This window comes from Dromiciops gliroides, chromosome 4, assembly GCF_019393635.1.
Source record: "Dromiciops gliroides isolate mDroGli1 chromosome 4, mDroGli1.pri, whole genome shotgun sequence".
In the NCBI taxonomy this organism is placed as follows: domain Eukaryota; kingdom Metazoa; phylum Chordata; class Mammalia; order Microbiotheria; family Microbiotheriidae; genus Dromiciops; species Dromiciops gliroides.
In genome coordinates this window covers 399,572,913-399,588,794 of record NC_057864.1, presented here as the reverse complement: position 1 = coordinate 399,588,794, position 15,882 = coordinate 399,572,913, and the positions used below count along the sequence as shown (strand labels likewise).

General features: G+C 40.8%; 1 protein-coding gene across 1 annotated transcript in view; it reads right to left on the bottom strand.

The window, feature by feature from the left end:
• SNX9 (sorting nexin 9) overlaps positions 1–15,678 on the bottom strand; it is a 136,444-nt gene extending 120,766 nt beyond the window's left edge. The window contains exon 1 of the mRNA XM_043962894.1: positions 15,244–15,678. Coding sequence (XP_043818829.1) covers positions 15,244–15,255 — 12 coding nt within the window. The 5' untranslated portion in view covers positions 15,256–15,678. The remainder of the gene's footprint in view (positions 1–15,243) is intronic.
• Positions 15,679–15,882: the final 204 nt, after the last annotated feature.

The window sequence follows — 15,882 nt, the reverse complement described above, 5'->3', positions numbered from 1 at the left end:
ATGTCCTGAACCAACAGGGGAAGGAAGAAAAGAAATGAAAATGAATCAATTTACTCTGATCAATGCAACAACATTTCCAGAGAACTAATGATGCATGCTATCCACCTCCTGCCAGAAATGTGATGAACTATATTGGGAAGAAGAAACATTTTCAAACATGGCTAATATGGGAATTTGTTTTTCTTGATTTTGTTTATTTATTTAAAGGGTTTCATTTGTCTTTTTTGTTCAATTGGGAAGCGGATGCAAAAGGAGAAGGGAGTGGGAGAGGGTAGTTTCAAAAAATAAAAAAGGTAACTGCAACATTAAAAAAAGTACACAAAAGAGAACATAAGCCTAGAAAAAAATCACAAGCAGGGCAGCTTTGAAAGTTACATACTAGGGGGGCAGCTAGGTGGCGCAGTGGATAAAGCACTGACCCTGGATTTAGAAGGACACAAGTTCAAATCCTGCCTCAGACACTTGACACTAGCTATGTGACCTCGGCAAGTCACTTAACCCTCATTGCCCCCCCCCAAAAAAGTTACATGCCAAATTTATTTACATTTTAAAAGAAAAGCTAGGTGTACATAGTACTTATAGTTTTGTGCTATGGAAATACTTATTTTACTTAGCATTTATTAAGTTACGAATAAAAAAGAAAATTCTAAAGTTCAAATAGGTAAGTTTTAAGCACAGTTTATAGTGCACTTCAAGCAAATAAGATATAAAAGCTAGATTTTCTACAAAACCTAAACCAAACTAATTCAACAAGCATGATGATAGAATTCTTTTAAATAGCAATATCTCTCTAGGGAATGTATTATTATTTTATTTTCATGCAGGTTTTTTCAGGAACATATCTATTGCACAAAATGAGACAGACTTGTACTGATACTCACTGGGAACATCTCTATATCTATCTATATCTTGATTCCAGTGGAAATTCTATCCTGCCTAGAATACATTTGAAATTTTTTCTGGACTTGCTTAGATCAAAAAAAAAGAAAAAGAAAACAAAACAAAAATGACTTGACTTAATTACCCTTATTTTGTATTACAGTTGTTGCAGTTAGGTGGTATAGTGGTGGGACTTGGGAGTCAGGAAGACCTGTCATCCTGTTTCCTCATTTGTACAATGGGGATTCTACATTATAGAGTATATATGCAGGGATCAAATGAAATAGCAAACTTAAAGTGCTTTGCAAATTTAAAGCCTTAACACAGTGTCTGGCACATGGCAATAGGTGGTTAATAAATGCTTGTTGTAACATGACTAATATGGAAATGTTCTGCATGACTGTGGGTGTATAACCTATATCAAACTGCTTGTCTTCTCAATGAGGGGAGGAGATCATTTGGAATTCAAAATTTTTAAAAAACAAATGTTAAAAAATGTACATGTAAATTGGAAAAAAAATTAAAGTAAAAATAATCATGGCTTGTTGTTGTAAGGTGCGCTATAAATGCTAGCTATTACTATTAGTATTATTGAAATGAAAAGCTACTTAGAGACCAGCCTAGACACCTTCAAAATGGCTGTTTGAATAAAGAATCCCTATTTATACATGAAAAAGATATCAGTAGAAAAAGTTTGTTTAGATGACTGAAAATGCTATAGTACGAAAAAGAGTTAAACATTTTCCAACTGAGAATACTGTCTAATCCTTTTGATTCTCAGCATCCAATAAATTAATTTTTTGAGGTGAAAAAACACCAAATGTTGAGTGTACGCCTTCCTAAGTGCATAGTAATGTGCTGGCTGCATTCGAGCCATTCTACAGCCACACTCTGGCAGCTAGGTCACGCACTGGCCCTGGAGTCAGGAGGACCTGAGTTCAAATCTAGCTTCAGACACTTGACACTAGCTGTGTGAGCCTGGGCAAAGTCACTTAACCCTGTTTGCCTCAACCAGGGCCATCTCCAGTTGTCCTAATTGTATATCTTGCTACTGGACCCAGATGGAGGAGAGCGTGAGGTTGGTGACTTTGCACAGCCCTCCCTCACTTAAATCCAATTCAGTGCAAGTCATGACATCACCTCCCAATATGATGACAAACAACAACAAAACAAAAACCAGCCACACTGCCAAGGTCCAGCAGACCCCAGGCCTCTCGCCACCCATGTTTCTGTTATTTCACTTCTAAATTGGGAAAATATATGATTACTTGAAGTATAATGCATCTCGGAATGCTTTTACTCGCCTATAAATCACAGGAGGTGGGGAGTAACACTGTTATCAAGCTCTAAAACTTTTTTTCCCCCCAAGTCTGGGTTTTCTTGGAGGAGGTCCTTGAGTTTAACGATTTCAGATGACTCAGGCTCATATGACCCTGTTTGGATTCTGCAGGATCCCTTACTCTCCGTTTACCATAAAATATTTATTCTTGGGTTTTAAAGTCTCCAAAACATGACTACCACTAACCCCTCAGAAAGCTTGTTCAAGGACAAATAAAGAACAAAGCAGATCTCACAAATCAGCAAAATAGTCTTTAAGATCCTTAATTCAACACTACATGATAGGGCTGAGCATGTGCAGGGAGGGTCCAAAAGCACAAGGGAAAACCAGCTGCCAGCACTGACCGGAGTAAGCTCAGAAGAGGGTGGACAGCAATATAAACAACTAGAGAAGGAGGCCATTGCCCCAAGCTTGGTAAAGGGCTAACCACCTCACCTTCCAGCCCTTTGAAAGCCCTTCCTAACCTGGCCCCTTTGTATGTTTCCCATCTTCTCAGACCTGACTCAACCCCATGTAGAGGGAAGGAAGGGAATAAGCATTTCTTCATAATTCATTTTATGTGCCAGGCACTGTGCTAAGCACTTTATTCACATGTCATTTGATCCTCACAACAACCCTTGGCAAGGTAGGTGCTGCTGTTATCACCATTTTACAGTTGAAGAAACTGAGGCAAGCACAGATTAAGTAACCAGCCCAGGGTCACACAGCTAGCAAGTGTCTGGGGACAGTATGAACTCGTCTTCCTGCTTTTAGGCTACTGTGCCATCAAGTGACACTGTCCTCCTTGCTGTTCCTCATACATGACACTCAGTTCCTAACTAAGCATTTTCACTGGCTGGGTCACCCGTCTAGAACTCTCCCTCCAATCCTCTCCCATTCTGATCTTCAAGTTTCTGTTAAAATCTCACTTTCGACAGGAAGCTTATCTCAATCCTCCTCAATCTTAGTGATCTTAGTGCCTTCCTTCAGAGACTATCTCCAATTTATCCTTTCTATAGTTTTTTAATAAGTATTTGCACGTTATCTCCACCATCAGACCTTGGGGGCAAAGACTGTGTGTGTGTGTGTGTGTGTGTGTCTTTCTCTTTGCTTGGTGCTTGGTAGGTACTAAATATATCACTGACTGACTCTTCCAGGTAAGGAGGAAGTAGACTAAGCTGGGAAAAAACTACACCTAAAGAAAGTGAAAGGAGACTTTAAATAAGAAGACGACAGGAGGAAGAGAACATGGAGTGCTGCATCAGTTTTGTTTCTGAAACATAGTGTTCGCAGACTTTGGGCAAACTACTTCACCTCCCACTGGCCCTCGCCACTCTTCAAGACTATAAATTACGAAAGACCTGACTATCTACAAGAATGGAGGAAGTTTCCCCACACTAATGAAATCACAGGGTTAGACTCTTCATCCTAAAAACAAAACAAAAAACTACCGAACCAAACCACAGCCATCTGCATTAGTGATACTCACTTCCTGGGATTTCCTGCTACTCGGATAAGTGGAAAATTACGAAACTAAACTGATGTTTTAAAGTGCTTTTCCTACATCTGATTCAGGCCAGGCCCTGGATTCAGGAGGACCTGAGTTCAAATCCAACCTCAGACACTTGACACTTACTAGCTGTGTGACCCTGGGCAAGTCACTTAAACCTCATTACCCTGCCAAAAAAACAAACAAACAAACAACACTCCTAGCTTATAGGTAGGTTTATTTGGTCCACTGGTAATTGCCATTCCAGTCCCTGGAATAGACTGTAAAGTATTTGGAAAGGAGTAATATAATGCTGAAAAGATGGGAAGGAAGCATGTTGTAAAAAGCTTTAAATAACAAAGGAGTTTCTATTTGATTCTAGAGGCAATAAGGTGTGGAGTTTATTGAGTAAGGAAGTGAAATGGTCAGATCTAAAACCATTTGGATAACTCTGTGGAAGAAGAATTGGAGCAAAGAGATTTTGGAGGAAAGGAAACAGTAGTCTAGGTGAGGACCTGAACAAGGGTAGTGGCTGAATAAAGGGAAGGGGACATATGTGAGAAATACTTTAGAGATGGTGATGAGATGTGATGAGTGAAGAGCCGAGGATGATGCCAGGGTTGTGAAGCTGGGTAAGTGGAAAGATAGTGGGGCCCTCTTTGGTGGCAAGGAGGGAAGAGAATGAGCTCTGTTTGTGACATATTGTTTTTGAGATGGCCATGGGAGTTTCTGGTTTGAAATGTCCATATTCGGTGGGAGTGAATGAACACAGGAAAGACTTGGGCAAAATATACTGATAACGGAAATCAGCGGCATAGAAACGATCATTGAACTGATGGGAGCCAAGAAGAGTGAAAGGAAAGACAGATAAAAAGAGGCCTCGAGAAGGCTCCTCAGATGAAGATCCAATTAGACAGACCGTGAAGGATCAGTCAGTTAGTTGGGCAGGAGGTGGTTTGCCATTTCCTTCTCTAGCCCATATTACAGATGAACAGAAGTAAACAATTAAGTGACTTGCCTAGGGTCACAGAGTAAGTGTCTGATGCTGGATTTGAACTCAGGAAGAAGCCTCGAGGACCTGTGCTCTATCTACTGAACCACTTAGCCACCCAGAGAGGAAAGACTATTCAGGAGGTGACCAGCAGTGTTAAATGCTACAAAGAGGTCAAGAATGAGCATTGCAAAAATGTTATTAGAGTCAGCAAATTGGTAACTTTGGAGAGTAAGCTGCCATTGAAAGACGTCAGAAGTCAGACTTCAGAGGGTTTCGAAGAGAGTAAGATTAACCAATCTCAAAAAGCTTTTGTTAAATACCACCAAGTGCCAGGAACAGTGCTATAGGCACCAGAGATATAGGTAAACTGAATGAAACAATCCCTATGAACAAGAAGTTTACAAGCTAAGGGGGTATATAACACATGTGTGTACATATATGTATATGTATACAAATATGTATGTGTATATACAACATAAAAACAAAAATAAACACAAAGTAGTTAAGTACACGGTAAAAGGGAAGGTCATGAATGGCTTCATGCAGAAGATGTTGAGCAAAATGCATCTTAAAGGTAGAGGCAGCATGTGTGAGGAACAGAGGAGGAAGGTCAGTTTGGCTGGATTGCAGAGTAAAGGAAAGGTAGCGAAGTCAATAGGGTTGGGGCCTAGCTGAAAAGGGCTGTAAAAGATAAAGGGATTCTTTTAGCCTTTTATCTTACCAGCCCACTGGAATAGAATGATTTAGGAGATCCCAGTCAGATATGCAGTTAAGGGATTACTTTTGCAGAAGTGTGTAGGATGCACTGGGGTGGTAAGAAACTAGAATAAAGAGAAGTGGAAGCAACATGTGTGGATGGATGGCTTTCTAAAGGAGTTTAGCTGAGGAAAAGAGAAGTTTGTGTTTTTAGACATCCATATAGAAAACTAGATGGGGAAAGACATAGTTGAGAGAGGGGATGATAGTGAGAGCAGGAAAAAGCTGAAAGAGATTAAAGTGAAAGAGTTGCCCTAGGCCAGGAAAAGGGCCACAATTGTGTCTTGGGTGAAGGTGCAGATAGTAGGGGATGATATCAGGAGGGTATGAGATAAGGAAAAAAAAAAAGAGCAAGTTCTCATCAAATAGTCTCAATTTTTTCAGAAAAGTATAAGTATATATTTTGGCAGCTAGGGAGTGCAGTGGATAGAGTGCTAGTCCTGGAGTAAGGAAGACTTCATGAGTTCAAATCTGGCCTGATACTTCCCAGCTGTGTGACCCTGGGCAAGTCACTTTACTGTGTTTACCTCTTTTTCCTTATCTGTAAAATGAGATGGAGAAGGAAATGGCAAACCACTCCAGGATCTTTGCCAAGAAAACCCCAAAGGTAGTCAGCAAGAGTCGGACATGAGTGAAAAAACAACAATAAGAATAAATTCCTTAGGGTGGGTGGAGGGGTTGCTGTGAGAGGTTTGAGAAAAGAAGGTTTCAGACAGTTGCTCTGATGAGTAGGATAGAGAATCAATTAAAGTGTAGTAGGACTGCCGTGCTACAAATTTGGAGTGGACCCTTGTAGCACAGTTTTGTGACTTCTAACTCTATTCAGCAGAATATGAGTTAAGGATGAAGGATGAGGGGAGTTTGGTCTATTAAGCAAGAAAGCCAAGGGTTTGAAAGCAGAGGACTTTGTATGGAAGGGAAGAGAGAGGGTAGACAAAGCAGAGGGGAAGGCCCGGACAGTTCCTAGAGTTATAAGACACTAGAAGTTACAATGAAGACAAATAGCTTTAGGAGAAGTAAATCCATAGATAGAAATGGAATGATAAAAGATAACATAAGCAAATAAATGAACCTGAGATTTCTTGAATGTGGGAGGTGGAACATACATTCCAGGTGATGGTAAGATCAAAGGTTTGACCATCCCTCTACATGGCTAAGAGAACTGGAGAAGTGGATCATGGTAACTGACCAGACTGAGGAACTAGGAGTTCAAGTTTATATTTTGTAATCCTGAGGGTGGTGTTAAGCTTTTAATTGAGACAGATCACTGTAGTTATATGAAAAGTCATGAAAAAAATTAGTTTCAAATCCTTGCTCTGAAACTTACTAGTTATATAACTCTAGGCAAATTATTTATTCTTCCTGAATTTGCTTCCTTATCTGAATATGGGAATCGTAATTTTTGCAATACTTACACATCACAAGGTTGTTTTAAGAAAAGCACTTTGCTTACAGTAATATATAAATATATAAACACAATAATAAATGAATATATAAATAAAATATGGCATATAAATGTGAATAATTATCATTACTGATCCTTTGGAGAATACCTAGGTGGCATGATGGATAGAATGCCAGGCCTGGAATCAGGAAGACTCATCTTCCTGAGTTCAAATCTAGCCTCAAACACTTACTGTGTGACCACTGTGTGACCCTGGGCCAGTCACTTCACCCTTAATTTCCTCATCTGTAAAATGAACTAGAAGAGAAAATGGCAAAGCACTCCAGTATCTTTGCCAAGAAAATCCCAAATGGGGTCAACAGAGAATTGGACAGGATGGAAACAGCAAAAACTGCTATGTTTCTGCTCATGCTAATAGTATTTTCCATATCGTCTAACCCAGAAGTAAGTTCCGGACTCTCCAGACTGAAGTTTTGGAGACACTTTGCTGCCTATTTCCCAATGGTCCTTTTTGGAACCTCCACATTAGGAAGTACCTAAGACAGCCCATGAGAACTTTTAGCCAGGCTGAGGTCCAGAATTGGATAGGTGGCCTTCCCCAACTCTTTTTCAGCTTCCTTTTATGTATAGTGTTCCCCGGTCAAAATGTAAGCTCCTTGAGGGTAGGGACTGCCTTTTCTTCTTGCTTATATTTGTATTCTTGGTGTTTAGCACTTAGTGCCTGGCACATAAAAAACCTTTAATAAATTATTTAATGTAATCTAACTGGAAATGGAAAAATACAGAAATCTGTTTATAACATAAATCATCAGATCATAGAATTCAATATGAAAGGAACCTCAGGTTGTTGAATCTAACCCCCTCATTTTAGAGATGAAGAAGTTGAGTGACTCCCCAAGATTACTCAGGTAAATCTCAGAGGGAAGACTGACTAAGGTCTCTTGAATCTTGAGTCAGTTGTTATTTTCAAGGTACCACAACAGGGAAAAAAAGGATCCCATTTCTAGAATGTACATTTTTATGTTACACATTTTGGGGGATCTCACCAGATAAAAGCTAAACTGTTTTAGTTATAGCTTTTCTAAAAATTCTATTAATTTTCTAAAAGATAGTGATTAATGATGAAGAATTACATGAGTTAAATCTAACAGCCTGACCTAAATAAAAATGACTAAAGTCTTGGGAGATTATTTTGAAATAAGACACCAAATAAGTCAAATTTATAAGGGGATTGTTGATATCACTTTCCCATGAAGAACCTGGGATCCTGTCAAGATTTAGAAACAAAGGGACTTTGGAGGTCATCTCTTTCATCTCTCATGTATCACATGAGGAAGCTAAAGGCCAGAATTAAAGTAATTTGCCCAATGTTATACAGTTTAAAAATAAGTAGCAGAGCTGTAATTCAAACTCAGATCCTCTGATTCCAAATGGAGAGCTCTTTACCATTAAGGTGGCTTCTTTCAAACTGCAGAAAGCCCAAGAGTGAAGTCTTCACCCTGCCTGTATTAACTCACCCTCAAGAAACATCAAAGGTTTCCTTGACTTAACTGAATAACCACAAATGTCTGTCTTATTTAAAAAGCTACCTCTGCAGGTAATGATGTACTGTATGACTCAATTTTCAGATACTTAAAATAGCTTAGGAAAATTGAGTCATATTGAATACCATCATCTAACAAACATTACATTGCCAATTTCTAAAGACTAATTAATTGTATCATGTGACTTCAAATAATAGTCAAAAGAAAATCTAAGAGAAAACAACAGTGATGCTGAACTGGTCTTGCTGATCCTGCTCCAAAGTTTAATCTGAAACTTTTAAAAATTGGCTTTTTTTGGTGTTTGATGGGGATTAAGAATGACCCATGACTATATCAATGGCTACTATTTCATAGGAGGAAAAGGGCTGTTTGTATTTTTACCTTTCTTTGTATCCCCAGGCTTAGCGTACTGCCTGGTCTATGATGGCAAATGTTTGATAAATGCCTGTTGATTGATTTTGTACTTTAGTTTGAAGGGTTTTTTTGTTTGCCACTTTGCATCTCCTCTCTTCTCCCTTTGTAAAGAATTCTAGAAACTGTCAAAAGGACAGTTTTTTGGAAGAATGGCTGGATCTCTCAAACAGATGGAATTCAGTCTTAGAAGAATCCATTAATAGCTCATATTAATATGACACGTTGTAGCCTATAAAGAAAACAATTCACAATTGGTGACTCAATAGATAGAAGACTGTGCCTGGAAGATCTGAATCTTCTGAACCTGGCATCAGATACTTAACTAGCTGTGTGACCTTGGGCAAGTCAGTTGACCTCTGTCTACCTCAGTTCCCTCATGTGTAAAAATAGGGTTAATAATAGTGGCTACCTTGAAGGGTTGTGTGAAGATAAAATGAGATATTTGCAAAGTGCTTTACAAACCTTAAAGCTTATATATATAAAAGCATTATTATTACATTATTGAAAATGTTGATAAGAAATAAGCTTTATGTGTGGGTGGGGGTTTAAACGAGTGATTACTGAAGTACCTAATTGTCTAGGTGGAAAAAAGAAAATGGTTTACAATGGGAGATTTTTGGAGTTTGCTTCAGCAATGCCCTCTTGTCACTGAAATAACTTTAGATCTCTTCAAATTAAGTGAGAAAAAAAGGCAGGTAAATGGTTTCACTATTTTAGACAGAATGAAAATAAAACCAGAAGGCATGTTTGTGTTCAGGTGAAGGTACAAAAATGAGGTCATGAAAACACACTGCAGAAAAATTTCCATGTTGATTAAAAAAATTTCCAAATGAAATCCACATCATAATTTGGCTCCTCTCATCTTTATGGCATACACAAAGTACCACAAATAAATTCTATTTTTCTTTAGACATTTAAGAAACATGATCCTCTCTAAAAGCAAAATCAGTGCTTAGTCAAAGATGCTGAAGAACATATAAAAGTCAGTTTTATCTTTAAGGCTATTTGGCAGAATTATATATTTTTGGTCACAAAGTAGCTTTTACTTAGGAGAAGCATATAAGTATTGCTCCAGTGTTTATTTGCATGGGCTGTTGTAAGTGGTCCAATCACTGCCTATTAGTGATTTTCAACATTCCACACCCACTTAGTTCAATGAGACAAGCTGCTTAATACAAACAACACCAGGCTAATATACTGTACTTTGGAAGCCAAAGCTGACAAGGAGGGAATAAAAAAAATTAGTGTTAGGAATGCCTTCAAAAACTTTTTTAAAAAGAAAAGAAAAAAATAATTAGGTCATGATTATGACATAAAAACAATCTATGTTCAATACCAAAGGTTAACTCTGTGTGTGTGTGTGTGCGCGCGCGCGCTGTGTTCAATTACATGTATAAACTCTCAGCAACTTTTAAAAAACTCTCTTTGAGATACAGCAACATCTGCAAAAATAACTCCTGATGGTTCTTAAAATGACATCTTTTCATACAATCAACATTTCATTGACTCACAAGTTCCTCATATGAATCAGATATTCAATTACAGTAAAACTTTTTGCTGATGTGGGATGTTTAAAAACCTACCACTGCAAAGAGTCCTAGACTGTAGATCTGGGTTCAAACTGTCTCTGATAGCCATTAGCTATGTGATCAAGTCACTTCTTCTGTCTGTAAAATGGGCCTAACAATGTTCAAACTACCCACCTCAAAAAATCAGTCAATCAACCTTGCCTCTCTTAAGCACCTAAGACGACTTGGCAGGCACTGTACTAGCCCCCAGGTCTGGGGATGCAAATACAAAGAAGGAGAAAGGCTTGGTAAATTATACAATGCTACCTAAGAGGGGATACTCGATCAGGCTTCTTAAGAGCCTTAGTTATCAACATCTTCACCTTTCAACATGTCCTGCCAGCTCTCTTGCCTAAAGCCCATATACTCTTGGAGATTTTAACCCTTTCATCTCTGGAAGATTTTTCCCCCTCCCCATCTGAAATGGGGATCAGATCTACACACTGATTCTCATGAAAAGGGAGGGACATTCCGATGAACTTCCCTAAGGCCACATTCAAACGTGCCAGGAAATTTCAGAGTGCCCAGTCCTGGGCACCATTCCCCTACTTCACCCCTATAATTGAACGTTACCTTCTTGAGGGCAGGCACAAAGACACACACACACACACACACACACATCACTTAATAAATGCTTTTTCATTCATTCAATGGTACTGCCTATTCCAGTCTCTGTTATAATGAAAGATTATACTGGCCTTCCACTTGGGAATGGAGGTAGAAGCAAAGAAATAAATACATCAAAACTATGCAAATAATTAACCTTACTAAGAGGAGGAAAAAATGTCAATATTTTATTTCTAAATTTTATTTATTTTATTCTTTTTTTTTTGTATGCTCACACCAGAAATATTTCTAACAAACTTAAAAACTAACTTTATTACAGTTAAGCTGAATGGCATATTTACTTTGAATTAAAGAATCCTAAAAATGCAGAAAGGTAATGAGAAGTACAAGAAAACAAAAGCAGCACACAAATTAGGACTGTGTCAATAATGCTGACAGAGCAAGATGGGGAAATGAGACAATGACAGAAAATGTAGGGGTAGGGGAACCATGTTGTTGAGTCAATTTTATAGTTATGACTGACTCTTCATGACCCCATTTGGGGTTTTCTTGGCAAAGATACTGGAGTGATTTGATATTTCTTGCTAATTTGACAGATGAGGAAACTGAGGCAAACAGGGTTAAGTGACTTGCCATGGGTCACACACAACTAGTAAGTGTCTGAGGCTGGGAGTCTTTCTGACTCCAGAACCAGGGCTTTATCTACTTTGTCACCTAACTACCCAAAGGGAAACCATGCTACCTGAAATATCTGAATAACTGAAACAAGAGTATTTGCTTTGGGGGCCGCTAGGTGGCACAGTGGATAAAGCACTGGCCCTGGATTCAGGAGGACCTGAGTTCAAATCCAACCTCAGATACTTGACACTTACTAGCTGTGTGACCCTGGGCAAGCCACTTAACCCTCACTGCCCTGCCCCCCCCCAAAGAGTATTTGCTTTTCTGTTGGTTAATAGCTAGACAGCATTTACGAAGCAGTTTTTGTTGCAAGGGCAGCTAGGTAGCACAGAGGAAAGAGGGCTGGGCCAGTGGTTAGGAAGCTTGAGTTCAAATCCAGCCTATCTGTATAGGCAAGTCAATTAACCCTGATTGTCTCAGTTTCCTTATCTGTAAAATAAGCTGGAGAAGAAAAGGCATACCACTCTAGTATCTTTGCCAAGAATACCCAAATGGGTTCAGTCATTGACTAAAATGACTGAATAACAACAATTACATGTGCTATCTCATTTGATCTTCAAACAACCCTTCAAGATAGTGCTATTATCTATCTCCATTTCACAGCTGAGGAAACCAAGAAAGGTGAGGTGACTTGCCCAGGGTCATACAGCTAGAACATGTCTGAGGCAGGATTTGAACTCAAGTCTTCCCAACCCAGGTCCAGCGTTTTGCATCTTGAACTATACATAAACACACCCACCCCATATATTTATATATTCATATGGGTGTATATATGTATGTGTATGTATATACACACCTACAAACAGATTTATGCAGATATACATGTATACATATATGCATATGTTGATTCAGTATAGTGGTTTAAAAAATTCACCAGTGTGTACAAAACTTGAGGTTCTGCTTTAGTACTCCCCACTTTGGATATTGAGACCAATACCCAACAGTAACACTGTTTGGTCTTTGATACATCCAAACTTGAGCCTTCCTCAAAATTAAGAGTTGGATAAAGAAAACACAATAACTTTTCCAATGTGAAGAACCCATTATTATTCACTGGGAAAATAAGATGAAAAAATGCTAAGTCAAGGAACTGCTTCCTTGGAGTAAATGCTATTTTATGTAAAGAGTAACCATTAATGTTTTTCTTTTTGGACAGAAATATTTGTTCCAATGCAAACATGGAATAAGTACAATGTGGATTAATGACTAGAGGTGGAGAAAAAAACCTAGCAGGCAGAATACAGAAATGTGCCTTCTGAATGCTGTAAATAACAAAATTATAACAAGTCTTTAAATATTTAGCTCCGCCTAATCAGTATACAACCACATGAAGTTTAGCAACTGTTCACTCATACATCCAAACCAAACTTTTGGAACTTCTGAAAAAATTAAGTTCAAGTTTTGTTATAAAGTATGATAGCATTTCTGATTAGTTAAATCTGAATTTATTTATTTTGATGCAAAAGGACATCCAGGATAGAGTACACTAATATTCCATTACTAAATCTAGTTCTCTGCCCTACCATTTAAAGTTTATGGATCAGGCAGCTAGGTGGTGCAGTGGATAAAGCATTGGCCTTGGATTTAGGAGAACCCGAGTTCAAATCCAGCCTCAGACACTTGACACTAACTGTATGACCCTGGGTAAGTCACTTAACCCTCATTGCCCTTCGCAAAAAAAAAAGGGGGGGGGGAGTTTATGGATCCGTGTACAGAATGTGTCACTGATAATTTCTGGAATGCCTGGAATCATTACAATTTGAGACTTCCTTAGAAATCTTTCTGGTAAATATTAAGTTTTGTTTTCAAAAGGTCAACACAAATGAATACTTACGTTAAAAAGACAGCAAGCTGAATGATTACACCTAATTAAAATAGGGAATAGTGTGTTTTATAATAACAATAAAAGTGACTTCAATTACAATGTGTAACAAGTTCCTTGGCCCATAATCTGCATCTTTTACATAAATACATCTAATACATGGGCAGCTAGGTGGCACAGTGGATAGAATGTTGAGTCTGGAGTCAGGAACATCTCAACTGAATCCAGCCTCAGACACTTAACAGCTGTGTGATCCTGGGAGAAGTCACTTAACCCAGTTTGCCTCAGTTTCCTATTGCTATTACAGAACCAACTTCTCAAGGTCGTACTGAGAAACAAATGAGATTGTAATTGATAAACCCTCAGTACTGTGGATTCCCTATAAATTGTCATTATTATTAAACAAATAAACAATTCAATTCCAACAGTTCCTAAACACCTAATCTGTAGAACTGGAGGGTGGAGGGTGGTAGACAAGAGTTTAAATCAGTCCCCACTTGGAATTTATGATTTAGTAAACAAAAAGACAACGGTAATCGAAAAAATTTTTATTTTTCTAAATATTACCAACATTTTCATTTTTCTATTTATCACTAATGCAAATAATAATAATGTGGCCAAAAGCTACAAAAGTATATAGTGACCACTTGAAAAAGTCAGACTAAGGAAAAAACCAAACTGAGACATCCATGCTCCAAGCTTTATCAAACACATTGTCAGTAGCTCTTAAATCGAATACCCCTAGAGAGCCATATCCAATGATAAATGGTTTACCTGAGCCCATTTTAAATGAGGTAAACACACACCCAGGTAAAGGGGAGAATCGAACAGAGAGTTCATTACATAACCCCGATTGCAAAAGCTGTCTCCTAATTTCACCAACCTAACATTAGCACAAGAAGCCCTTTTTGGAAGAGGAACATTTGTGAGTCAAAGTTCCACCAGAAGTAATTAGGTCCTATGACTGTTTCCAACGTAATTCAATGTATACGCCAAGGAAAGCAGTCACTTCCCTTACATTTTATCCCTGGCACTAACAAAAGGGGAAAAGGGTTAACAGACATGAAGGCAGCTGATTTGCGTCGTGCTTAATTTTAGTTTTTCCTCTCTATGGAGGCTGCAAACTTTTTAAGCCTAAAGCCCAGGAGGCACCATTTCTGGGGCAATCGTCTGGAAGCCCCGTGCCACGAAGTGTCCGCCAGAGAAGAGGGTGTTTAAAAGGCTCGGAAGCCCCAACTTTATACTCCATTAAGCAGGGGCTGCTGAGGGTGGGGTGCAGAAGGTGGGAGTGGTCCTGGGTGCCCCCGGGGGTCAAACCCCCAAGGGTCAGAACGCCGCTTCCCAACTCCGGAGGACTTCAACCTTCCTCCGCCCCCACCCCCTTCCTCTTCCCCTTCCTTTTCCCTTCTCGGGTGGAGGGGAAACTAACACTCAGGTGAAAACTTTTCGGAGCAGGAGCGGAAAAAAACCACGCACGCGAGGCCTCTTTTCCCACCTTGGGGAGGGGGCGCAGCTCTTTCAAGGGGGCAGCGCTGCTACACCTCCCCCTCTTCCCCCAACCCTGGAAGCGCCCTTGAACTCCACCCTCACCCAGGCACAGCCGGACCCCCGGTCCCCCGGTCGGCTGCCCGCCTTGGGTAGGGTGTGTGTGTGTTGGGGTGGAAGGGGTGTCAGCGGAGCTCCAAGCTGGGGGAAGCCGCCCCAGCCCCTTCCTCCTCCCTCTCCCCCGGGCCGCCCCTCGCGGGGTCTGGCCAGAGTTCTGTCCGTCCGTCCGCCCCGCCCGGCCCGGCTCGCGCGGCCCCGCCTCACCTTGGTCGCCATGGCTGGAGGGCGGATCCTCCGGCTCGGGACTGACCCGGCCGCTCTCCCCGCTCCCGGGCTGGACTTGGCCGAGGCCGGCTCCCGGAGGGGGCCGCTGGGGCCGCTGGGGCTGGGCCGCGGCGCTCCGGGGGCGGCAGCGGCTCCTGCTCAGTCCGTGCCCGCGGCGGCCGCGGCGGCTGCGAAGGCTGCCCCTCCTCCTTCTGCTGCTGCCTCCGCCTCCAGTGCCCGGAGCGCTCCGGCTGTGCTAACTAACCCCTCAGGAGCCCGGCGGCCGCTTCATTTAGTGCATCGCACCGAGCGAGCGAGCCCGGCTCCGGCCCGCGCGCTCCCAGCGAGCTCCGAGCTCTCCCCGAGCTCTCCCTGTGTTGCGTGCCGGCGTCCTCGCCTCCTTTTTTTTTTTTTTTTTAAATAAACTTCTTCCTCTCTTTTCCTTCCCTGCCCTCCGCCCTCGGCCCGCCCCCCTCCTCTTCCTTCTCCTCCTCCTCCTCCTTCTCCTCCTCCTCCTCCTCCCTCCGGCCCGCAGCCCCGGGCGGCGGCGATCCTTCCTCCTTCCTCCTTTTCCTCCTCCTCCTCCTCTTCTCCCTCCCTCCCCCGGACGCTTTTCGCGCTTTGTTCCTGCTCTGCCTG